This window comes from Carcharhinus amblyrhynchos, chromosome 14 (assembly GCF_965287045.1).
Source record: "Carcharhinus amblyrhynchos chromosome 14, sCarAmb.v2.hapA, whole genome shotgun sequence".
Classification (NCBI taxonomy): domain Eukaryota; kingdom Metazoa; phylum Chordata; class Chondrichthyes; order Carcharhiniformes; family Carcharhinidae; genus Carcharhinus; species Carcharhinus amblyrhynchos.
The window spans coordinates 40,237,146-40,264,523 of NC_137337.1; the positions used below are offsets into that span (position 1 = coordinate 40,237,146).

At 39.1% G+C, this 27,378-nt stretch overlaps 1 protein-coding gene across 1 annotated transcript in view; it reads right to left on the reverse strand.

The window, feature by feature from the left end:
- Positions 1 to 27,378, reverse strand: part of exoc5 (exocyst complex component 5) — an 80,875-nt gene that overhangs the window by 26,824 nt on the left and 26,673 nt on the right. The window contains exons 3-10 of the mRNA XM_080202759.1: positions 21,917 to 22,064; positions 9,647 to 9,841; positions 6,787 to 6,851; positions 6,340 to 6,368; positions 5,920 to 6,029; positions 4,096 to 4,140; positions 3,795 to 3,935; positions 2,452 to 2,534 (exon numbers count right to left, since the gene is read on the reverse strand). Of these exons, the coding sequence (XP_080058885.1) occupies positions 2,452 to 2,534; positions 3,795 to 3,935; positions 4,096 to 4,140; positions 5,920 to 6,029; positions 6,340 to 6,368; positions 6,787 to 6,851; positions 9,647 to 9,841; positions 21,917 to 22,064 (816 nt within the window). The remainder of the gene's footprint in view (positions 1 to 2,451; positions 2,535 to 3,794; positions 3,936 to 4,095; positions 4,141 to 5,919; positions 6,030 to 6,339; positions 6,369 to 6,786; positions 6,852 to 9,646; positions 9,842 to 21,916; positions 22,065 to 27,378) is intronic.

Below are 27,378 nucleotides of genomic sequence, written 5' to 3' on the forward strand. Positions count from 1 at the left end.
GGGAACGCTCCAAAGCCATGCACGTTAGGTTGATTGGCCATGCTAAGTTGCTCCTTAGTGTCAGGGAAATTAGCAGAATAAATACGTGAGGTTATGGGGTTAGGACCTCGATGGAGCTGTTGTCAGGCTCAATGGGCCAAATGGCCTCCTTCTGCACTGTAGGAATTCTTTAGTTCTGATGTGTCCTTTTTCAGCATCAAATTTACAGAGTAAGCAAATAGCTTGATGTTGATTTTATGTTAACAGCAATTCAGTTGTTGGCATCAAGTTTTTCAGGTTTACTTTACAATTTGAGCACAAAAAAATTAAGGCCGCCTGAATACTTTCAGAGATGCTGCTGTCTTTTGGATGAAACATTAACCAAAGCACTGACAGCCCTCTCAGTTGGATGCCAAAGATCCCATGGCATTATTTTGAAGAAGTGTGAGGGAGTTTTCCCTAGTGTCCTAGATAATATTTAGCCCTCAATCAACATCACAAAAACAGATTATCTGGTAATTATCACACTGTTTTTTTGAGACAGTTGCTGTGCACAAATTATCTAATGTGCTCCTTACATTACAACAATAACTACACTACTTCAAATCTACTTCAATTACTGTAAAGCACTTTGGAATATCCCATCGTAATGAAAGCCAGATATACATATTGAAACTGAGTAACTTCCCACAATACGCTGAGACAATGATACAAATACTATGGAATACTGGACTGTAGAAAACACCAAGAGAAAAAGCGTCACTGCATTTTAGGAAAAATATCATTGACCTCAGCATCTACAGCACATCAACCATGCGACTGGCAAAATTACATTTTAAGCCAAAATGAGGATGTAATATTTTTTGAAGGGTACTCTATTACCCCAAACAAAAAAGGTAGCTCTTTCCATTTAAGTATTAAAAAATTCACCTCTTCCCCATCTCTTATATGAATTTCAATATGCATCATGGGAAGCAATACAATAAAGTCCTGCCTTTTGCGACTTTCTTGTTCCTGTTTTCACTTATTTGTGCTTTGTAACATATACGGTAACATAAGAAATAGGAGCAGAAGTAGGCCATCTAGCCCTTCGAGCCTGCCCCGCCATTCAATAAGATCATGGCTGATCTGAAGTGGATCAGTTCCACTTTCCCACTTTCTCCCCATAACCCTCAATTCCTTTGTCTGTCAAAAACCTATCTGCCCGTGACTTAAATATATTTAGCGAGGTAGCCTCCACCACCAACGGGCAAAGAATTCCAGAGATTCACCACCCTTTGAGTGAAGAAGTTCCTCCTCAACTCCAATCTAAACTGCCCCCCCGCTTATCTTGAGGCTGTGCCCTCTAGTCCTGCTATCCTTTCTAAGCGGGAAGAATCTCTCTACCTCTACCCTATCCATCCCTTTCATTATCTTATACATCTCTATAAGATCCCCCCTCATCCTTGTAAACTACAACGAGTTCAGACCCAGTCTATTTAGTCTCTCTTCATAGTCCAACCCCTTCATCTCCAGTATCAGCCTAGTGAACCTCCTCTGCACTCCCTCCAAGGCCAAAATATCCTTGCGCAAGTGCGGCGACCAAAACTGCACACAGTACTCCAGCTGCGGCCTCACCAGTACCCTGTACAATTGCAGCATGACCTCCCTGCTTTTATATTCTATCCCCCTCACTATAAAGGCTTGCATTCCATTCACCTTCTTGATCACCTGCTGCACCTGCAGGCTAGGTTTTTGCAACTCATGCACAAGGACCCCCAGGTCCCTCTGCACTGTAGCATGCTGCAGCTTTTCGCCCTTTAAATAATAATCCCTCCTACTATTATTTCTGCCAAAGTGGATAACCTCACACTTGCTAACATTATACTCCATCTGCCAGGTCCTCGCCCACTCGTTCAGCCTATCCAGATCCCTCTGCAGACTTTCCACACCCTCTACGCAATTTGCTTTACCACTCATCTTCGTGTCAATTAATTTGAAATAGATCTTTCACTTTACAATGATTGTTTGCAATTGTGTATGTCAGATATGTCTTAGTGATGAGGCTCTGGAATATAACAGGTGTGGTGTGACAGGCGTTAACTCTTGGAATAATTTCAGAGGGAACTAGACTAATTCCTGACGAGGACAGAAATCACATGATTATAGAATGTAAGTGTCTGTATAAATCTTTGTAATCCTTGGTTTGCGAGACCTCCTTGGCTGCTTTCACGGGGAGGGGGGCGGGGGGTAATCGGAGCAGGTCTAATTCAAAAGCATGTTCCTCCTTAGTGATTTTGCCATTTGCAAGGTTTCACAGGAATGTAACCTCGCAAATGGCAGAACTTAACTATACTGTAATTAGTTGAAGGCAATGACTGATGCTTAAAAACATCTATTTTTTTGAAAATGAGCCACAAATACTATTTGAAGCACGATACTTGAAACATAAGTATGATTTTCTCATAATTAAGACACATGGTAACATCTTACCTTGTATATAGGTCATATAGGTTCTTTAAGTATTGCTCTGCGTCAGATCTTTTACATTCTTCTAATCGATCTCGAATAAAACTCTAAACACATATGCAAAAGGCAATTATTTCCAACTCTAGGATTTTGAATACATAATTTGTGATCACCTAGTGACAATAAATTGATTGCAGCACATAACTCAATCACATCACCAATGAAAGTACACAGCAAATAATCACGTCTGCAACAAGTGTAACTAAAAACAATGAGTACTCAATGCTTGAATTTACTTTTGAGAAACAAATTAGTTAAATGCCTTGTTAAACAACAGTACTGATGCATCAGAAACATTTCAGGCTAATTACGGGTTGGCAATGTGTCACAAAAGGTTTGAATGTCAACAAGATTCCCAGGCCAAATTTCTAAATCCCAAAGTTCACTCTTCTTAAAATGTAGTGCATGTGTTTGGAAATATGATATAGTATACAGGATTCTGTCATTTATAAATAGGGACAGAGTTAAAAAAAGGAATGATAACTCTATTTGAAACACTGGTTCTGCCTCAACTGAAGTACTATGCCCAGTTCTGGGCACCACACCATATGAAGGATTAAACAGGGTACAGAGAAGACTGTCAAAAATGGTTCCAGGAATGCAGCAGTTAAATTATTGGGGTTAAATAGATTGGAGAACCTGGGGTTCTTCTTATTGAAAAAGAGATTAAGAGGAGATTTGATAGAGATGTTCAGAATCATAAAAGAATCTGGACAGAGTATATAGAGAAAAACTGCTCCCACTGGTGGAAGAATCAAAAAGCAGAGGAGACCGATTTAAGGTGACTGGCAAATGAAGCAATGGTGACATGAATAAAATCTTTTTTAATGCAATGAGTGGTTAAGATCCGTAATGCACAGCTTGAGTGTGTGGTGGAGACATATTTAACAAAGCCTTCAGAAGAGAATTGGATAATTATTTGGAGAGGAAAGAAATTGCAGGGCAATGGGTGAAGTGGGAAAAATGGGACTTGAGTTGCTCTTGCAACAGTCCCGATAGGGCGACGGGCTTCCATTTTTGTTATAACCATTCTTTGCACCAGCTGGAGCATAGAATATAGAACAGTACAGGTCCTTTGGCCCTCGATGTTGTGCTGAGCTGTGTCCAAACCCAAGATCAAGCTATCCCACTCCCTATCATTCTGGTGTGCTCCACGTGCTTATCAAATAACCACTTAAAAGTTCCTAAAGTGTCCAACTCCACTATCACAGCAGGCAGTGCATTCCATACCCCAACCACACTGAGTAAAGAAAAGAGTAGATGGTCGCACAACTGGGATTTTAAGTACATGCATAGTAAAACTTTACCTGAAGTTTAATCTCAAAAATGTTTTGTATAAGTTTGGCCATCACATTCTCTGGACTGCTGAAGACTTCACGAACTTCTTTATTTACTCGTTGGCATAACGTGGCTGTATCTTCAAATAAATCATTCCTGAAGTATGAGCCCTACACAGAAAACATTTAAAACATTACAAGTCATGGAATCCATGGATTAAGATATTGTACTAAATATAGTCAGCTGAAAATATATTTTGCACATAAACACTGAATATTTAACAGAAGGAAATGAAACCACTGCACAAAAGATGGGATTATAGCAGATTACCTCTTGGCACTGTTTTATATATACATCCACACAATGAGAATAACCCTGAAAGAGAGAAAATAGATCCATATTTCATAAGGTTTAAATGAAAAATTGAGATTAAATTAGAAAGCAAATATTCTATTAAAAACAGAATTCTTAGTTCCTTGATTGCAATGGTTTCCATGAACAGCAATGAATGTCTCTTGGTTACCCATTTTAAAATAATCAATTAAAAAATTAAAAACACATACACACAAGACTGGTGACAATAAGCAGCATAAAACAGAAAAGCTGAAAACTGAGGTCAGGCAAAACTGAATTTTTCTCTCTCCACAGATGCTGCCTAACTTGTTGAGTATTTCCAGCATTTTCGGTTAATATTTCAGACATCCAGGTGTCTGCACGGTGGCACAGTGATTAGCATTGCTGCCTCACAGCACCAGAGACCTGGATTCAATTCCTGGCTTGGGTCACTGTCTGTGTTAAGTCTGCACATTCTCCCCATGTCTGTGTGGGTTTCCTCCAGGTGCCCTAGTTTCCTCCCACAGTCTGAAAAGATGTGCTAGTTAGGTGCATTGGCCATGCTAAATTCTCCCTCAGTGTATCCAAACAGGCACCAGAGTGTGGCGACTAGGGGATTTTCACAGTAACTTCACTGCAGCGTTAAAGAAAGAATATTTGTCACACTAATAAATAAATAAAATCTGCAGTATTTTGCCATTGGGAAATGTGAAGTCGATGTTGAAGTAGGTAAATGTGAGAAGTTGACAAGAATGAGATAGATGTGCGAGACAGAAGCAGGTAGGAAATGTAGGATTGAAACTAAAATGAAAGAGACTAAAGTAGATGAAAGTGTAACAGGTGACATATCAGCAAGTGAAGCAGATGAAACAAGTAGGTGAAAATCAGAAATCAGAGAAAGGGAAGCAATTGGAATTGAGAGACAAAGGATTAAAATAATCGAGAGATAGGAAACAGTTGAGGTTAAAACTGATGAGATAGATACAAACAAATAGATGAAACAAAAACATAACTGCAGAGGTAAAACATAACAGGAAAAAAATGTCAATTCTTCACCAATAAGACAGTCAAGGTTTGGATAAAAAACAGCAGGACCAGTACAAGGCAGTAAACATTCTGAATAATTATTTCTTCCAAGTACTCGCAAAGGAAGTTAAAACACATTTTTCTTAAATAGAGAAGCTTTTGCAAAATAAATGACCTGACAGACAAAAGTCTCAAAAAATTTCCAGAGAATATGTTATTTATCTCAGCAAGGCACTGCAAGAAGTATTGATAATCAAAATGAGTGAGTTACTGAATATTGGCAAGGTGCCAGCACATTGGAAACAGACCTCCGTTCTCACCTACAAAAGATGAGAGAACAAGCACCAGCAACTACAAACCCATTAGTCTCACTTCACTCCCTTACAATAATAAAAAAAATCAAGAGCACACTCAAGGTCTTTCTGTGCTATAATAAATGAACAGCAGTCAACCTTGGTTCAGGAGGGAAAATCCTGCTTGATCAACCTCTTAGAATCAAATAGAGACTATGAAAATCCCTTCAAACCTGTGGGGATTCAGGGAAATTTTAGGAATGTGTAAGAAATTAATTCAGGAGTTGAAAGCTTTGGGAATTCGCTGCAGAGGAGAGGAGACAGCATTAAGGTCTGAGTTGAGAAGAAATCAGAGGTACGTCAGTTTTCAGCCTCAAAAGAAAATGCCTCAGATGATCTTGGTTCACAAAGCCGGAGGAGGTGGGTAAGGGAGAATGGGGATTTTAGTAAACTTTAACAATTAATATAGTTAGACAAATATAGTTAAACTTAAAATGAATACCTTAAAATGGAGTAAAACTGATGCAACCTCATGCATCCTGGAAACTTCACCTCTTTTCTGTGCATTTGTAAATTCTTGAATCAACTGGCATTCCAAGTCATGATATTTACCTAGCAAAGTCAGAAATCATCTTTTACTTTGTTTGGTACTTGGAGTCTGAAATCATTTATTAAATTCTCAGATTTTAAATAGAAACACTGTATATATTTTTAAGCATTCTGTTTTATGACTATTGGACATCCTTCAACTTCTCATTAACCAATTATAGTATTTTACCATAAAAAGTTAACTTCTAATCGCTACAAAGTTATCATGGCATACTGGGAGAACATTAGTGTCCAAACTGTATTTCTGAATATGCCGATTTGGAGGGTTTCCTTGCAATAGTTACAGAACATCAATATAGTTACAAGAACTCACTTGCAATCTTTGACTTCACTTCCGAAAACCTACAAGGAATGAAGAAAGAGAAATACCCCATAAGAGATCTCTTACTATCCTTTTTTCATATTGAAAATTCAATAAGTGACAACTTTCAGATGTCTGATGAACACTCCAACACTTCACACAAAAAGTGCAAGACTGTGCACCAAGATAAGTTAACTTTTGAATCCTAACATATCTCCTTATTCTTAATCAACACATTTGAAACACAAAAGTTTGATCTCACTGGTTAAACACTTCATTCTCACTACATTGTTGCACTGAATGCTGAAAGTCATTTACATAAAAGAGAAAACAGTACTTTATTGCAGTGCGTATGGTTACTTTGTTAACATGGTTTTTTTTCAATCCTGGCCAATTTCATTCAAATGCCTACCAAGTTAAAGGTTATATAATGAAATTCTATTTTGAATATTTGCTCACCTGTCAAAGGGCAGTTCTTGAGCAATAAGGTGCAGCTTCTGAATTATATCAGCTGCTTCCTTAATCTGAAGAAAAAAGGTCATATTCAACTATGAAGTAAAAGACAACTTTTTTCCTGCTTCAAAAAAAATCGAGAGTTCTAAAAAAAGGTAGTGAAAATATAAAACTGGCTTGCCAAATTTAAGGATCCTTCTATACGTCAAAAAGAATATGGTTAGTGAAGAGTACAATCTTGGATTATTTTATCCAAAACACAATTTTGATTAAAAGTAAAGCAACAGTTTGGAAACAGAGCTAAAAAAAGACCATCCACACACAAATAATGCAGGTTATTAATGCTCTTCTGTTCCACCTTCACTAGGTCTAACTCTCCATTAGAAGGGCTTAAAAGTTGAGCATAATGAAAATGTACACAGTTTATAGAAAGTTGCAGATTACTGATGGCACTGAGTCAGCCATCAGGGTTGTGCATTACTCCGGATCCTAGCAAAGGAAAAAGTACAACAATTTACTTTGTGGCTTCAAGTACTTTTTTTTTTGCTTGCGAATTAGGAGTAATTTACAACACTGATGGCCATCAGTAGCCTTTTTTCCATTATATCACATCCTCATGATGCTCAGCTTAGCTTCCTTCTAACCATAAGCTTCAAGTAAATGGAAACAATGAATATTCCATGGAATGATTAAGTGAAAATAATCCAGATGATCTTGACTGAAGAATAATTTACACACTGCTTACAATGGCTATTCTTCAAAAGTACTTCATTGGTTGCATAACATTATTGGGATATTCTGCAAATGGTATTACTGGAATGTAAGATTTTCTTTCTATAACCCAAAATGCAGTAAATCTCCTAATAGAACTGTGTTAGGGCAAGATCTATCTTGAGATGACACTGTTTAAATTTGTGATAATGACGCAACCTCATTAAGTCTTAACTGTTCTTTTTGTAGTATGAAAGAATACTGATTACACTTTAGGGCACTGAAATCAGTAAAATAAATCTACCATTTTAAACTAGCTCAGATTACTATTAAAGGATACTGGAATGATATTAAAATACTAATCACCAGCATTGAGTATGTCCACATCAAATCTAGTATTCATGTCAAGCAGGTTAGAAACTGGATGGTTAACTTGACCAGTATGAAGTAGGAGTGTGATGGGAAAAAAGAAAGCAGAAAGAGAAGGGTGGGCGTGTAAGACAGACAGGGAGCAAGATAAAGACAACAGTGACAATGGAACACTAGACTAGGGCTCTCAGCAGTGAGGGGAATATGGGGAAAACAATGGAGAGGAAGGTGTAGATGGAAGGGAAAAATTGGGTTTAGATAGTATTTGATCAAACCTATTTCCTTTGCCAATAAGCAGATGGCGTATCTGATACTATCACCATCATCAGAGATGTGAGCAGAGGTAACTCAGGGAGAGGGGGTGGCATGATGTCTGCATGAGTACGAATACAATGCTTGGTGAAGGTAATGGGAAGAAAGTGGGTGCAGTTTTTCAGTTGTGGATTGGAGCTTCTTCATCGTCCGATAATTATTTCCACTAAGTGTTTGGGGGTCAAGGGAATTAAGCACTCTGATCTATACAGTGAGGAAGGTTGAACTCGAGGCAGGAATGGTCTACATGTAATCTACTCTCACCCTGGTGCTTCTCCTGGAAAAATGCATCCTTCAAATAACTCTCCCTTTTCAGCCAAGAGTGTGCAGATCCATATCTGTTTGATGGGCTGGGGGAGGTGGAACTTCCTCGTTTAAAGAAAACAAAAGTGGATATCTGCACTGTGTGGCTGGAAGTGAAGTGAGGAAATGCAAGAGTTTCTGTGACAGGTGCAGCATGAATCTCAAACAATTTGCATTATTTATTTAGTTGGACTATTTAATGCTGTCAGACCATGATTGGGTAGATGCGACTCTACATTCTGTTTCCCTGTTCTTTTTTACATCATATTCTTCTTTGCTTTGGTGGTCAGTGATTTCCCAAGCAAAGTTATTAATCTTCCAACTGTTATTTCTGTTTCATCTATTGCCAAGTGCTTCCTTTTCCTCCAGCCAGTCTTAATGAATGCCATGGAGAATAGTTCTTGTGGCTTCATTGGGCTCTTTCTACAGATACAATAAGTTGCCAGCAGCTGCTTTAGTTTGACTTTCATGACTCTATGAAAATAGATTGAGAGGCACATGGATGGATAGGGAGGAGTGCTTCAAACTCTGGGATAGATTCTCCAAAAACTTAAAGGTGTCAGCAAGGGGATGAGGAAGCGTGGACACGTTAGACGTTTCTTCGTTATACTTATTTAACACATAACGATTATACATATACCCAAACACTATGATTTTCTTGATGATAGCTGTGCATTGAAAGTTAAAGTACTGTAAAATTTTAACTGTTGCTGAAACACATTATAGATTTTGCCATCCAAAATTTTAAAAATCTTCATACTAACTTATTCCTCATTTATGCTGTTGATATATTTTTATTAAAATGCTTCAGCACACAATAGAATTCAATTAGAATTAACTAAAGTGTGTGTGGGGGTGGGGGGGGGGGGGGGAGAATGGAATCTCACTTCTTTATCCATGTGAATATGATTAAGCCAAGAGCCAAAATTCTTAGCTTCATTAGCAAAATTGGAAAATAAAATGAAAAAAAAAATACTAACAAATGCTTTATCAGCACTCTGCAGGTTACCACTTTTAATTTACATTTCTGAACAATGAAACTGTTAGACTCTTTGAAAAGTTTAGACTCAGTGGTTTGAAGTCTGACCGTGCTAAGTCATGGTAGCAGCTTGTAATTAGAGAAGCACTGCTTACTGCTTTGAACCATTTTTACCCTGCTGACAGCACTTACCTTTTCTGGATTTGTAAAAACGTCAGACTTCAGCTCTCCATCCAGAAACTCATTAAAGTATTTCATCAGTTTCTGCGCCTCTACAGCTCGTTGCCTTGGTGTATTTACTCCCTCCAGTTGGTCTCCAAGGTGACAAACCTTTGTTGCTACGTAGCTGATATGTTCATCCAGCTCCTGGAAATGCTGGAAGGCAATCTATAGGCATAGAAGTGAAGTGTCAAAATTAAGGTTGTATTGCATACATTGACCAAATATCTCACTTTAATAGAAGAAAAATATTGATATTTAAGGTTCAGTGGTCATGAAGAATGAAACGACCTTTACGTTAAAGCATAAAGAATGCTCAGTTTTTCTCTTCAAAAAGAAGAATCAATCCTACTACCCAGTGACAAAAGTATATTGCAATGCAGATTTCAACGAAGCATCGTTAGCACTTTATTAGTTGAGAATTCCATGTTTCTAAGGACAAAAATCAGTCTTCATCCTATTTTTACCAATCTCACTCAAAATGTTACGAGAGAAGTTGATTTCAAATTGCTTGTCCTTGCCTGCACATGCAAACGTGGCCAAATGCTATTTGTCCCTGCCGCTAAAACCTTCATGATCTACTTGTCCAACTCTGGTCTACTGTGCTTTGCAAACCACACCACCATTTGCATAGCCTTCAGCTGCTGCATGTCTAAAACTCAGGATTCAAAGCGTCAGCCTGGTTCAGTTGGTAACATTCCTGTCTGCATTCGAAAGCCACAAGTCTTTGCTCTACTCTCGGAATTCAGTACATAACCTAGACCAATTTAGCAAATACAGCATTGTTAGAAATGTCATTTTCATACAAGAGGTTTAATCAAGATCTCATTTTCCTGATCAGGTTGGATTTCAAGATTCTGTCCCACATGTACAGCAGTAAATTCGCTCTTAACCTGATGCCTCACCACCAAAAACAGAATAATGAATCCTCTATTTAATTTGCTCTTCATGAAAGTGTATGCAAATTGGTTGGTGCACTCATTCGTACAACAGTGACTACACTTTAATAAAATTCATTGAATGTGAAGAATTAAGGGACATGCCAAAGACATTGCAAACGCAAGTTTCCTCACTGCGCTGTCTCTCCACACCTACAAAAGCCTCAAAATTGTGTTCTTCAACCAGACTGTCACCTTATGTACACAGATATATGAATTAGGAACAATAGGCCACTCAGCTTCTCGAGCCTACACAGCCATTCAATAAGTTCATGATTGATCTGACTGTAACTTCAACTCCACATTCCCACCTATCATGATAACATTTCACCTCCTTTCTTATAAGAAAGAATGTAGCTCTGACTTAAGAGTGATCAAAAATTGTTTCCACTATTTTGAGGAAGAGTTCCAAAGACTCACCACTCTCAAAAGAATAAATTTCTCCTCACATCTGTCCTAAGTGGGCAGCCCTTTATTTTTAAGCAGTGATCCCTTGTCCTAGATTCTCCCACAAAGAGCGAACATCCTTTCTGCATTCATCTGGTCAAGATCCCTCAGGATCTTATATGATTCAATCAGGCCACCTTTTACCCTTCTAAACTCATGGGTACAACCTTGGCTTGTCGAACGTTTCCACACAAGACAACCAACTATTAGTCTTGTAAACCTTTCCCGAACTGTTTCAAACTCATTTACATCCTTCCTTAAATAGGGAGACCAATATTGTACAGTATTCTAGGCATGGTCACACCTATGTACTGTATAGCTGAAGCATAACCTCTTTGCTTTGATATAGAGTCAGTTAGCTCAGTTGGGTGGAAGGCTGGTTAGTGATGCAAAATGATGCTAACAGCAAGGTTCAATTCCTGTACCAGCTGAGGTTATTCATGAAGGCCCACCTCAACCCTCGCTTAAGATGTGGTGATCCTCAGATGACATCACCACCAATCAGCTCTTCCCTTCAAAGGGCAGTTTATGATCATTTGGGATTATGGTGACTTTACCTTCTCCTCACAATAAATGTTTAACACAGTTGGCTTGCCAAATTACTTGCTGCACCTACATACTAACCTTTTGCAATTAGTGCACTAGATTATTCAGAAATCTCTGTATCTCAGCGCTCTGCAATCTCTCACCACTTAAACATGCTTCTTCTTATTCTTCATGCCAAAATGGATTATTTTACATTTTGCACATATAATCCATTTGCCAAAACAGTGTCCTTTAATGTATCAATATCCCTTCACAGCTTACTTTCCAACTGATTTTTGTATTAACAAAATTAGCAACTAGGTCTTCTGTCCCTTCATCTGAATCAATGATATAAATTGTGAAAAAAAATTGAGGGCCCAGTTCTGTTCTCTGTGGCACATTATTCATTACATTTTGCCAATCAGAACAGGACCATTTTACATGGACTATTTCCTGCTAGCCAGCCAATGTCAATATGTTAAATCCCTACACTGAGCTTTTAATTTTAACAACAACCTTTGAAATGGCAGCTTATCAAATACATTCTTGAAATCCGAGTACAGCACAGCCCTCAGTTGCCTCATATCTGCAGCATATTATTGGTTAAACATGATTTCCGTCTCACAAAATCATGTTGACACTGTCTGATTACTTGAATTTATCTGGGTGTCCTGTTATAACAGCTTTAATAATAATTTCCAACATTTTTCCTATGACAGATGTTGCGCTAACTCGACCTGTAGTTTCCATAGAACTCCTACAGTGCAGAAAGAGGCCGTTTGGCCCATGAAGTCCGCACTGCCTCTCCGAAACAGCATGCCACTGAGGCCCTCCCCTCTGCCCCATCCTGTAACCCTCGCATTTACCATTGCTAACCCATCAAACCTACACACTGGACACTAAGGGGCAATTTAGCATGGCAAATCCACCTAACATGCACTTCATTTCATTGTTCTGTGGGAGGAATCCCGAGTACCCAGAGAAAACCCATGCAGACATGGGAGAATGTGCAAACTCCAGTCACCCAAGGCCAGAAGCAAACCTGGGTCCCTGGCACCATGCCACCTCTGCTTTCAGTCTGCTTCCCTTTTTGAATGAAGGCACTACATTCGCTATATTCCAATCAGCTAAAAGGTATATCTACCATGTATTCTGGATTATCCCCTTAAACATGTGCCACTGCATCTCTACTGGCCTATCCCATAATCCAAATAGTCCGTTCACTTGAGCTAACTCTGCTTTTATGCCCTCATAATTGCCCTCACTTGGATGAGTCTCTTCTGTCCTTCAAAGAATGTAAAATTCAAACATATTATGATCACTGCTACCTAGAATTGCCTTCACTGTGAGGTAATTAATCAATCCTACCCCGTTGCACAATAGTCCTTTGACTGTTTTGAATCTTGCTGAGTGCCTTTTCTCTACCTCGGGATATTCTATCAAACAAATGCAATTAGCTGTACAATACAGTCAGTTGTATATTTGTTTAATGTTTCTCTCCAAATTTAAGATAAGGTCGGGGCGAGGGTGGTAAACCAATAGATCTTATACAAAATAAAAGCAGCGCTGGATGCTCAAAGCATATCTTTCATACCTACCAAAACATTTCTAAACATGCTTGGATAACATGTTACAGATTAATTTCACTGTTACACCGATCTGTGAGCATGAAATAGATAGTCTAAGTATTACCAGTTTCAATAAATGGTTCTCTGGCTTTCTTTTCTTATCAATGACCCTGTGAATACAGTAATGGCAGGCAATATTCATAGAATCGTAGAATCCCTACAGTTCAGGAGGTGGCCATTTGGCCCACTGAGTCCACACCAACCACCAACACACCCAGGCTCTATTCTTGCAACCCCACGTATTCACCCTGCTAATCTCCTAACAATAGGGTCAATTTAGCATGGCCAAATTAACCTAGCCCACACATCTTTGGACTTGATCATGATTACAGATTATTTAAATGGTGCATGGCACTGTTCATGATATAGCATTGAAGTCCATTCTACATATCTCTCAGGCTTGGAAATATATCGTATTCAGTTCAGTAAAATGTTTGCAAGTAGTGTCTTAAATCGATATTTGCATAAAAAGTCAGTAAAGTTTCAATTTTCAACCAAGGTCATATGTAGAGGTTTAAAAGGACATAAAAAGCAAAACTTCCAACGGAATGACAAATGGCTTGCAAAACAGCAACTTCAAATTTTTCATACTTAAAAAAAAATCCACCAAAAAAGTCAACACTAAAAAGAACAATTTTTTAAAAAGTGAAAAAACTGAAAACACTGGAAATATAAACCATTACAGAAAACATTTTGAAACTCTCACCATCTATTTCAAGAGTTGTGTGGAATAAAGTGATTGTCAGGCATAGGCCCTTCATCAGAAATGCATTATGTTACATATCAACAGCATGAAGGAAAGAAGATAGAAAGGGCACAGGATGCACCCTGCGTGGGGACATCAATGTCCATCACCAAGAATGGCTCGGTAGCCAAACTGGCAGAGTTATGCAGGACATATCTGCCAGGCTGGGCATGTAGCAGGTGAGAACAGGAGTGACAAGATGAAAAAGCTACCTGACCTTGCCCTCACTAATCTGACCATTCAGAGACTATTCCTTCAGTTTGACCACATGCTTCCACCATATCTACAATCTGCTCCCCGCCTGAAACATTCCAACCAACTGCAGTAGATGCATTACCTGCCATTCACCATGTCCTACATTACTGTCCAGAAGCCCAAAACACTCCTGGGGAAGATAGCAATTTACAACATGTCTTCCAATTAAAATACTTTTTTCACTGCTCATGGTGTAGTCCCCACAACAATGGAGATATCAAACTCCATGTGATACCAGGTAACAGCTAAAGGCACTGAATTCTGCAAAAGCCTAAATGGGCCCTGATAGTATTCCAGCAACAGTACTGAAAACACACTCCAGAACTTGCCGTTCCATTATAGTTACAAAACTGACAATTACCTGGCAATGTGGAAAATTGCCCAGATTATGTCCTGGATACTAAAAGCAGGCCATATTCATTGCAGCCAATTACCACCCCATCAGTTTACTCTTGATCGTCAGTAAAATGATGGAAGGGGTCAACAGCACCGCCAAGTGGCACTTACTCAGTAATAATCTGCTCATGGACGCGGGTTTTGGGTTCTGCAACGGTCACTCAGCTCTTGACTTCATTATAGCCTTGGTTTAAACATAGACAAGAGGGCTGAACATCAGAGTTGAGATGAAAGCGACTACCCTGGACGTCAATGCAGTCTTTGATAGAGTGTGACATCAGAGAACCCAAGCAAAGCTGGATTCATTGGGAATCAGGGAGAATACTGACAGCAGAATGAAACTTACCACTGAGTTCCATCTGCTTTTTCAGTTTGGTGAACAACACAAAATGAGATGAGTAGACCATATGGCCCCTCAACACTGTTCTACCATTTCCTACCATTATGGCTAATCTGCTGCCTCAACTTGACTTTTCTGTCACTCCCCATATCTCTTGATTCCTGGAGAAATCAAAAACTTTTCACCCCAATTATCTGTGGTCAGCGTGGAACAACTTGAGTGGTTCTAACTTTATGAATGATCCACATATGAAATGTTAAATCATCTGTTCCCCATGATGATGCTTGGCTGTGCTGAGTGCTTCCAACATCATCTATTTTTCGTTTTGGAATGTTAAACATTATGTGCACAGAGGTCAGAAACAATGCAAGTAGAGAAAAGGAGTGAGAAGGGAAATGTTAGAGATACTTACAACTGGGGGTTTTTTAATTAGTATTCATTACTGCAAATGTAACTAGAGTAAATTAATATTTATTAGGGAATTAATATAGGTTCCTACTGAACTGTGCATGAGCAAGACAACACTTCAAATCAAATCACTTATCAGCAGAAAAATGTTGCACACAGACAGGGAGAAAGCGGGAAAGTGGAACTGATCCACTTCAGATCAGCCATGATCTTATTGAATGGCAGGGCAGGCTCGAAGGGCTAGATGGCCTACTCCTGCTCCTATTTCTTATGTTCTTATGTTCTTGACATCTAAAAATGGTTTAGGTACAGCTTGGTCATTTGACCACATGTTGAAAGAGCATGACCCCAACTTACAAAAGATCCCTTTTGCTTCTGTTCAGGTGATAGACAATTTTTTGTTTTAACTTCACGTAGCATTAAAAGAATAGCCTGAATTTTGTAGTTGCGATAGTGAAACTGTCAGCATTCATCATTTGGACATGGACTGTTTCAGTGGTTACCAATGGTGCTAAACATTATGCAATCAGCAGCAAACATCCCACTTCTGATCTTGTAATGAAGCAGTTGAAGGTTGGGCACTACCCTGAGGAACTCTTGCAATGATTTCCTTGAGTTGAGATGATTGACCTCCAACAATCACAACCACCTTCTGTGTGCTCTGTGTGACACCAATCAGCAAAGAGTTTTCCCTGACTCCCACTGAATCCAGTTTTGCTCACATTCATTGTGCCACACAGTCAAATGCGGCCTTGATGTCAAGGACAGTCACTCTCACCTCATCTCTTCATTTAACTCTCCTCAACAGTCTTTCACTTCTTTCCTTTCTAAAAGCTATATACATTACAGTTTATCAAATGCAGAAAAATAAAATAACTCCAGTATCTAGACACAATTATCAATTTGCACCATTACCTGTTTTGGAATCCTTACAATCAATCTAATTTAACAGCATTCTATAAATCTGTACAGAAACAGGTGGATCTTGAATGCAGTAGATATGTTAGTATCAATCTAATGCTAAACAGCAGGCATCCTTGCCTGGAAACTCCAATATTTGAAAATGTAAGCATGGAATTAAGTTTAGGCTCTGTTGCCGTGACATAATTCAATTAAAGGGAGATAATTTTGGTTAAAACTGGTCAGAAATTAAACTTTTAAAATGCTAATTAGCAAAACTATCCAGAAATGGCAAGGAATACAATCACTCATGGCTTACTCTTTTTTTAAATAACTGAAAAAAATGAGTGTAGCATTGAATGCTGTTCAGTCTCCGCTTAGCATCAATGTACAGTTCTTGTCCTTTCTTTGGATATTTGCATATGCTACTAGCTAACTGATTCAAGTTGGTTTAGTCGTGAATTTTAGTGTTACCCCGATCAAGACAATTTATGATTAATTACAACAGCACGTTTTAAACTAGGTATGCAAGCAATTTTCAAATTACGTCTGTCCTTCTCAATAATAGCCATCCTTTTTGGATTAGTGCACAAAATGTCCTTAAGTTTAACCAACTTGCATATATTTTCTTAAAAATGATAAGCAGCTCTACAAGTTTGGTTTAAGTTCACACAATGAAAATTCATTGAAGGAAATGCTTGAATAGGGGTATCAAAGAGTTCCAATACATAATTCTTTGAAACCACAGGTAAATAAAACCACAAAAAGACCAAAAACACTATTTTTAATAGGGGAACAGAGCAACGAGGCAAGAATGTATACAATGCAATGGGTAGGACACAGTCAGAGAATTGTGTACAGTTGTGAAACTCCATGATTATAGGAGGGCAGTAAAATCATTGAAACTGTTGATTTGCCAGACTGACAACAGCAAATTCACTGAGGAGAGATGAGACACTGTGACTCAGTGACACTCCCACCAGTGTAAAAAACTCTAAGAGGATTTTTTTAAAATATGAATTTTGATAAAGCGGATAGGAAAAGATGATTTCCTCTGGTTGAGTCGTCAGTGGAAAGGGATCAATTAAAAATGCCATTAAAAAACAAGGGGAGATTAGCAGAAATTTCTTGGCATAGGAGAGTTACTGGAGCATGGATTGCTTTGCTGCAGGGAGTAGTTGAAACAGATTCTTGCTTTTATTAAGGGAGAACAGATAGATAAACAAAGTGAAGGAATATGCAGCGCTAGACAGAACAGTAATTTAATTTGGATTGCTGAACAAAGTGCTAACATATATGAGTCAAGTAGCTTTGCCCTGTTAACTTCTACAAAGATGTGAGCAATGTGATTGAAGATACAAGACTCATGAGCACCACATACATATTTCACGTATATAATAGTCAGTGTCTCCATTCCCTAGATGTTTTCCTTCAATCAAAGCGTATTCAACTTAAGTGGAAATGCTAGTATCAAAAAATTCCTCATGAAGGAATCAATATTTTTGAATTTTTTGTTCATATTTTTCCAAGCTATCACCTGAACAGGTGATCTTTGGATGACCAAAGATTGTAACATTTAAAGTGCATAATGTATCTAGCTTGGCTATATTAGATGCTGTCCAAGAACCTGTTTGGCATATTAACAGGTCACACTGATCAGTGTGAACAGCAGATAGGGAGGAGAGAGGCTCAGTGATGCTGAAATACTTCTATACTACTGAAGAAGCTGAGCCTCAGAGAAGGCTGATGATAGTAATAAGTCTATAAAACTGACAGATGACAGATGGGACAAAGAAAAGCCTTTGAATAGTGGGATGCTACTAGAACTGGAATGCTGTTGACAGCTCTCTGCTGGGTACAGTCTCAGGAGAAGCGAATGAACAACTGAGGGCAAGAAGTTGTTAGGACAGTTTGAGTTCGAGCTGCTATTGAGGGAAATCAAAGGCTAGATCCTCAAAATAAAGCGGCTTAATTCCCTTAAGAAATCGTTTTCCTTAGTGGAGGATTTGAGAACCAGGGACATAGATTCAAGATAAATGGTAGTAAGTGTAGAGAGGACGAGGAAGAACTTTTTTTTGTGTAAGTGGTGGGCGTCTGGAATTTCGGCGCCCGAGTTTGTGATGGAGGCAGACCCTCAACCATAAGTACCTGGATCTACATCTTAAAAGCTATAAGCTGTAGGGCTATGGGCTGGGTGCTGAAAAGTGAGGTTAGAAAGGGCTCCTAGGTGTCCTTGGACTGGCATGGAGAAGATGGGCCAAATGGTCTCCTTCTGTGCTGTAATTTTTCTATGACTCTATGAGGAAGACAAAGTTTGAAGAATTTTTGTGACTCACTGATGTCTGTGTGAACTGCTGAAGAAAGCCATGCAATCTGTCTTTGTTGTGTCTGTCATTCCATATGCAGTTTCTGGCATATCTGATCACAGTTTGCTAATACATGTTCACCACATGTTAACTCTGGATGTTGAGTACAAGATGGACTGTGCTGATCGTTTACTTTGCAGATTTTTGTATAATAAATTAATTCTGTTTGTTTAAAACTGCAAAATCTTGCGGCTCTATTCTCCAAGTAATTGGGATTTCATATTTTGTCTACAAAAAATTTCTAAACAGATCTTGGTGAAATTTGGAGTTCTTGTCCAGATCCGGACCAAAGTTTAGGTTTGACAAATTCAGCTTTGACATAAGGTCATCTGGACTCCAAACGACAGCTTTTTTCTCTCCTTTCAAACGCTACCAGACCTGCTTAGATTTTCCAGCATTTTCTCTTTTGGTTTCAGATTCCAGCTTCTGCAGTAATTTGCTTTTAACCAAAATTTGGGATCTGGTCTGGGATCATAATATCCTCTTTCATTTGCTTCAGGACTAACTAGAAAAGATTTTATAATCAACTATACATAATAATTGGTATATCACTCTATAATAGAATTATTTCAAAAGATGGTATCATGGGAGATGACTTTCATGTGGGAGACTTGATAATCCATAAAGTTAAGAAGCCCAAAACTATGGCACTGATCAACATAAATGGAAAAATGATTACAGCAATATGGTCATTGTGGAATATTGCTCAGTTTTACTTCCTCGCCACCTGCCACAAGTCAAGTGTGGTAGCTGTCCTTCAGGGCTATTGATGGTGGATGCAAGTCCCCTATCTAGCATGCATTGTCCCCATGCTATGCTCTATGGTCCACCTGCACCAAACATACATAAAAACTTGGATGCTCAAAAAATCCCTCAGAAAGTGGGGATCAACTTATAACACTGCTATTTCCAGGGCTACTTCCTTAAATACTCTAGGATGAATATAGAAGTGAACTATTGATGTGGGTTGTCATTATTGTGAAATGTCATCAGCATCTGATGAAGGGCGGCACAGTGAATAACGCTGTCATCTCACATCACTAGGGATCTGGGTTCAATTCCAGTCTTGGGTGAATGTCTGTGTGGAGTTTGCACATTTTCCTTGTGTCGGCATGGGATTCCTCCGAGTGCTAAGTTTCTTCCCTAAGACGTGAGGTTAGGTGGACTGTCCAAGCTAAATTGCCCCTTAGTGTCCCAAGATCTTAGGTTAGCTGGATTAGCCATGGTAAACTTATGGGGTTACAGGGATATGATGGGGGAAGCGGGTCTGGTAAGATAATCTATCAAGAGTCAGTGCAGACTCAATGGGCTGAATGGCCTCTTCTGCAGTTTCGAGGCTCCATGGTTCTAAAAGTCTTAAGCTCCTGCATGCACTCTGCCATCATCTGTTTGAGCCTTTGCACGCAAATATAAGGTTCTGGTAAGGAAATATGCATTTGTGGGGAGAGAAATTGCAGCTAACTACTGCACACGATGTGGGAAAATTTTTTCTGATCTGGCTGGGGTCCGGAATGCACTGCCTGGAAGTGTGGTGGAGGCAGGTGCAATCAAAACATTGAAGAAGACATTATTTCTATTCATATAATTATCTAATGTACAAGGATATTGGACAAGGCAGGGGAATGGCACAAAGTCATAACATTCATTTGGAGACACAATAGGCCAAATGGCCTCCTTCTGTGCCATAATACTTATTGATTCTTCACACTCTTATATTGTCCTTCCATGATAACACGTATGGCACCATACAGTGCGACAGCTCCACCTGACAGTCTGAAAATCAAAGGTGGGGTCAAACATACTTGAATCTATCTTAGCCCCTACATGATTTGGTACCTTTTCCTCAGTCTTACTGACTTAAATTTTCCTGCTGACATGCAGGAAACTCCTCAAATCAAGATTGAAAGCCAAGACAAAGTGCAGAATGCCTTGATCAGAGAACTTGGAGATGATACAGTTTCCTCTTCCAAATCATTCATATATATATCTGAGTAGTTGGGGTTCTAGCACAGATCGCTGTAGAACCCCACTAGTCACTGACTGCCAATCAGAAGACGATCCATTTACGTCAACTCTTTGCTTCCTATATGCTAACCAGCTTTCTATCCAGCTTAAAACATTATCTGCAATCCCATGTGCATTAATTTTACATAGTAGTTTGTTATGTGAGACCTTGTTGAAAGCCTTCCAAAAGTCTAAATAAGCTACATCCACTCGTTTTCCTCGGTCAACTCTGCTGGTTACATCCTCAAAAAGTTCCAATAGATTCGTCAAGCACAATTTCCCTTTTGTAAATCCATGCTGACTTTGACTGATTATACCACTGTCTTCCAAATGCTGAGTTATGAAATTCTTGACAAGACTCTAGTAATTTCCCCAGTACCAACATTAGGCTCACTGATCTATAGTTCCCTCCTTTTTCTCTACTTTCCTTTTTGAATAGCAGGCTTACATTAGCTACCCTCCATTTCCAGCGTCCAAAGAATTTTGGAAAATAGCCACCAATGAATCTGCTATTTCCAGGGCTACTTCCTTAAATACTCTAGGATGAAGGTCATCAGGATCTGGAGATTTATCCATCTTTAATCCCATCAATTTCCCCAAAATCATTTTGTTACTAATGCTGATCTCCTTCAGCTCCTCATAAAACATGCTGTACTTCTGGTACATTATTCAAGTCTTCCTTTGTGAAGACCGAAACAAAATACAAATTTAATTCCTCAGCTATTTCTTTATTCCTCATTATGAATTCTCCTGTTTCTGACTGCAAGAGGCATACATTCGTTTTTGTCAACCTTTTCCTCTTTAGATAACTATAGAAAATTTTCCTCAATGTTTAGTTCCCATCCTTGCTCACTTTGGAGGCACGTCTCTGTAAAGGCAACTATATCATTTCCCCTTTACACCTATCTGTGCAACTAACTCATCCATTTTGCTTTGGATGCTCTGAATATTCAGATACAAAACCTTAAAGGTGGACACTTCTAACATTTATTTTCCCTTTTCTACTTTTTTTTTAAACTCAGTCCTTTTCAAACTCTGGCCCTTGATTTCTCTGCCTATCACTTTCCTGATTCAAGGATGCTATCAAAAGAAACATGAAAGCACTCAACATTAATGACCTAAAGTGGGAAACTCTAGCTGATGATTAATGCAAATGGCAACATCTGCTGTGGACAGGTATTCACCACTATGACTGAATTCTAAACCTTAAAGTCTGGTTGGTTTAAATATAGTGAAACAGAAAATACAGTATTTTAAATCCAACACAATATTCCAGGGATACTTTACTGACCTGATTGCTCTTCTGTAATTCCTGGACTTTTTTAGCAAATTCCTTCGCTTCTTTCTGGCACTGCTGTTCCAGTTTCTCCACTCTCCTTTGGATGCGTTCATCCAGCATCTTCAGCTCCTCAATATGATTCACGAATTCTTCCAAAAGCCTGTTGCATAAAAGTATGTTCATTCAATATGTTCACATACTAGTTTTACAGCACCATATCAACAATCGCTGCTTCTCTCCACATTTTCATAACCTTTATTATGGGCAAATGCATCAATATCATTGCCCTAGCTAAAAGTTGGCTTAAAAGTGATAAAGTTAAATCCCTTATTGAAACATCCTGCTTGGCGACACTACCCATGATCTACCTCAACTAAACAATAGCAGTGCCAGATCAATCAATATCACTAAATCACACCTCAGTCTCTCCCCCTTCCTGCTGCCACATCAACAAACCTCCACCCCGCAACTATTTCTTCTTTAAAATCCTAATTCTTTACTGCTCTCTAAACATCATTCCAAATTTTGCTTTCTTTCCGCTAGGTTATCTCCATAATTTTTTCCTTTGACCTCTGATACTGTCCGTACACCAATGCATTTTGAATCACCCAGTGAAATGAGATTCTAAGGACAGATAGGATAAACCAATTTAATCTCAATTTGGGGAAGTGAGGGATTAGGAAAATGAAAAGTAGAAAGCTCAACAGAAGTGCTGTGGTAGTCATTCAAAACAAAGGTAATGATCAATGAGCTTCCCAGTCAGAACACCTACGCAGAAATTAAAAGAGTCGCCATGCTCAGTTTGCAGGAACAAGGCCCAGTTACTCTTCTATAATGAGACCTTATAAGGATATACACACAGGTGTTGCTCCAACATACATTAGCTGTAGCCTTGGGAAAAAGCCCATACTGTTCATCCAGATATCCTCAGGTATCTCCCTGCCACAGATGAGTGTGTGGATCTAACATTGGACACTGTCCACAAAAGGCACATGGATTCACAGCAGCCTGGAGTCTGTGTAGGCACATGGGAAGATTTTCTTGATTCTTCATTGGGATATGGGCACAGTCAACACCATATTTGATAACCATTCCGAACGGCCTTCAAGGTGGTGGTGCTGAGCTGTCTTCTCAAGTCACTGCAGTCTATCTGGTGTAGGTAGACTCAGTGTTCAGTGCTGTTGGAAAGGGAGATTCAGGATTTTGATCCAGCGACAACGAAGGAATGGTGATATGGTTCCAAATTAAAATGGTATGTAGCTCAGAGGTGAATTTGCAGTTGGTGGTGTCCCCATACATCTGCTATCCTTGTCCCTCTAGGTCATAGAATCCACAAGTTTGGAAGGTACTGTCGAAGGAGGCTAGGCAAGTTGTTGCAGTGCATCTTGTATATTGTATACACACTCTGCAGCCACTGTGAGCTGATGATAGAGGAAGTGAATGTTGCTGTATGGTAGGTTGACCAAGTGGCTAGCTTTGTCCCAGATGGTGCCAAGTTTCTCAAGTGTTGTTGGAGCTGTAGTCATCCAGGTAATGGAGAGTATTTCATCACACTCCTGATTTGTGTCTTGTAGACAGGTTTTGGTTAAACAGGAGGCTAGTTACTCGCCACAGAATTCCCAGCATCTGATCTATTCTTGTAACCAAAGTATTTAGATGACCAGTCCAGTTTAATTTCTGGTCAACAGTACCCCATGATAGTGGAGGATTCAGTGATAGTAATGTCACGGGAAGTTGGTTAAGATTCTCTCTTGATGAAGACAGTCACTGCCCGGCAGTTGTGCAACATAAAACATTACTTGCCACTTATCAGCTCAAGCTTGAATGCTGCCCAGTACTTGCTGCATATAGGATCAGCCAGTTTCAGTGTCTGAGGAATTGTAAAATGGTGAACATTGTGCAATCATCAAGTGAACAGGTGAACATCCCCACTTCTCATCTTACGATGGAGGGATGGTCATTGATTAAGCAGTTAAAAGATAGTAGGGCCTAGGACACTACCCTGAGGAACTTCTGAAGTGATGCCCTGGGATTGAGATGATTGACCTCCAACAACCACAACCATCTTCCTTTCTGCTAAGTATGGCTCCAACCAGAGGAATTTTCACCCTACTTCCCACTGACTTTAGTATTGCTGGTGCTCTTTGATGCCACAATGGATGAAATGCTAACTTGATGTCAAGGGCAGTCACTCTCACCTCGAGTTCAGCTTTGTCAATGAAATAAACAACTCTACATCACCGCCAAGCACCCAATTTACCCCAGGGGGATCAACCAAGAGAAAAATGGAAACAAAGGTGGACTGAGTAGAAGCAATGGTATTCATTGTGTAGAATTATATTTTTCTTCAATAAAGTATGAAATACTGACCAAAATCTTAGTTTCTAGTATACATGCAGTTATTTCCAGGCTTGACTACATAGCCCAAACAGGCATCTCTTGTGGAAAAACACTAGATAGCTACTCAATATCATGCAGCACAGCAATAACACACCTACCTACGGCCACCTTGGTTGTGGAACATACATTCAACAAACAAACAGAAATTCCTCCTCAGGAAAGAATTCACATCCCACATTAACCGTGCATGTCAATGTTCGCAGCTCTCTTCCATTATTACTATAGAATAGGCCCAGACAAGGTTCTCCCCATCTCATTTGTTTGCCCTGATCACAGAGCTTCCAACAAGTCAACCAAAGCAGCCATGACATAGAGAACAAAGACAAGTAATTCCGTATCCAAGCTACATGCTACGTGTAACAATCAACCACCTCTTCCCTTAGTATCTTCTAAAACACAAAAATTTGGACAACTCTTGATTACATTCAACCACACTAAAATGGAAGGAATGCCCTCCAACAGGGTTTTTCAACCTTGTTGTGATCAAGGACATCCTTTGGATCCTCAAAGTACATGTACACTGGGAATTTGTCATCTTGTATAAAAGGAATTCTTTTTTCCACTCTACCCTCTCCTCAGCATAAATAATTATCTAACCACATGAAACCACCAAGGATCACTGTCAGGCAAAGATGAGCATTCTCTTTTCTCTCCTCTACCTATTTCAGACACTGCTTGCCTATTCTGTGACCTTGAGGGCAAAAGGTCACAGATATACTTCAGATTTGTTAAACTATGCTTGACTGGCAATTCAATGAACCTACATGTAGCCTCCACAGTGAATTCACCTGAAGTCTTCAAGAAAATTATTTCAGCCAGATAACTTACATAATTGAAAATATGAAAATTAACACAGTCTAGTTTATATGGAAATTATAATCTACTTAGTTTGGTGCAATAAAAATCTGTCACACTTAACAAATATTGTGGAAAACTGAGCTCATTCTATTGATGCTTAAAATTGTTTGGCAAATCAAGCTTAAGTTCTACTATCATTTTTTTTGCTATTTTGCAATCCAGAGGCTCAATCTAATGCTCTGGTGACACTGGTTCAAATCCCACCACAACAGCTGGTGGAATTTAACTTCACTTAATAAATCTGAAATATAAATATTAAGCACCGTAAATGATCACAAAAATATCAATTGTAATAAAAATCTGCTTATTACTGTCCTTCAGGGAAGGGAATCTGCCATCCTTACCTGACCTGGCCAACATGCGACTCTAGATTCACAGCAGTGTGGTTGACACTTAATTGCCCTCTGAAATGGCATATCAACACATGCAATTTAAGAGCAATTAGGGATAGGCAACAAGTGTTAGCCTTGTCAGTGGTGCCTACATTCCATAAAAATACTGAAGTAATTTGAAACATCAGTTGGACACACCACTAATTATATTTCAACGGTAGGACTAATTGTATTGTTAGGATATAGTGAGCTAGAACATACTTTTGAAAATAGCCTGAAAAACAATGGTCAATGTATCTGTTGTACGAGAAAAAAAATTAACAATTACAAACATAAAAATTAGGAGCAGGATTAGGCCACTCAGGCCCTCGAGCCTGCTCCACCATTCAATCAGAACACAGTTGATCTCTGCCTGGTCTCAAATCCACCTTCCCACCGTTCATCATATTCCTCTTTCCTTTTGTTATTAGAAATATATCCATCCCCTTCTTGAAACTATGGGGCAGCGAGTTCCACAAGGTCATCATCCTGTACGGGAAGCAGTTCCTCCTCCTCAGTTTTAAATCCACTGCCTCTTAACTACACCTGTGACCTCTTGTTCTTGATTACCCCATTAGAGGAAACATTTGGTCTACATTTACTTTATCAATCCCCTTTAAAATTTTATATACCTCGATCAGATCCCCCCCCAATCCTTCTCAATTCCATCGAGTAAAGCCACAACTGTTTAATCCCTCCTCATACGTTAACCACTTCATCCCCAGAATCAATCTAGTGAATCTCCTCTGAACTGCATTCAATGCCACCACTCCCTTCCTCAAATAAGGAGACCAAAACTGAACACAATACTCCAGATTTGGTCTCATCAATACTTTATGCAGCTGGGACAACACTTCTCTACTTTTATATTCCAATTCTTTTGCAATAAATGCCACCATCCCATTTGCTTTTTTTTATTACATGTTGCACCTGCATACTGTGCCCAGAAGCATTTTCAATCTGCTTTCCATTCAGATAATAATTCACTTTTGTTTTTTCTGCCAAAACATACAACCTCACACTTACAGTGGACAGCTGAGTTTTAAATATACCTCTCACAAGAAGCATGATATAAATACATTTCTTAAAGGCACAATATCATCCGAGTAGACAAGAACGTTGGGTTGAAGTTACAATCAGATAGATCATTCATGAATCTATTATATGGGGGGGCAGGCTAGGAGGTAGGCTGAATGGTCCACTCCTGTTCCTAATTTGTATGCTGGCAATTATGTTACATTTTGGGTTTTTATCTTGATAGCTCCATGTTGAGAGTATGGGGGAGGTGGGGAAATAGTTGGTTTTGGCTACTTTAGTGTTTGTTTTACGAATGTATTTGTTTATTTGGTTTTCTTTCTGGGGTTTCAGAGTGGGGTTTTGCTCATGTTGATTGACAGAGACAGTCACGTGTTAATGAGCAGAACCAGGCCTGTACGAGAGACAGTGTTTTTAAAATCAAGAGCAATTTCTGCCTGGTTCTGAAAGCAGCAACAGGTGTCTTTCTTTCTGTCTCCCCCTCTCTCTCTCTAGAGGTTGATGTTTGGGCCTGTCAGAAGACTGCATGTGTGTTTGTGTGTGTGTCTCTCTCGCTCTCTCTCCCCCCAGACGAAACAAGCTCAAACACGCAAGTCTGTGCGTTGTTAACCGACTCTGAAGAGGAATTTAAATCTAAGAGAAATATTGCTTGATTTGAAACCAGGGATAAGTTATCATTTAAGAATTGTAACTTGCCATGTTTAAGTTTAGCTAATTCATTTGTTCTAGTTAAACTGTATTGCCTTGACAAAAGTTTCCTAACGTGTCAATAGAATCACATCTGAAGTGAAACACCTTATCCTCACACTA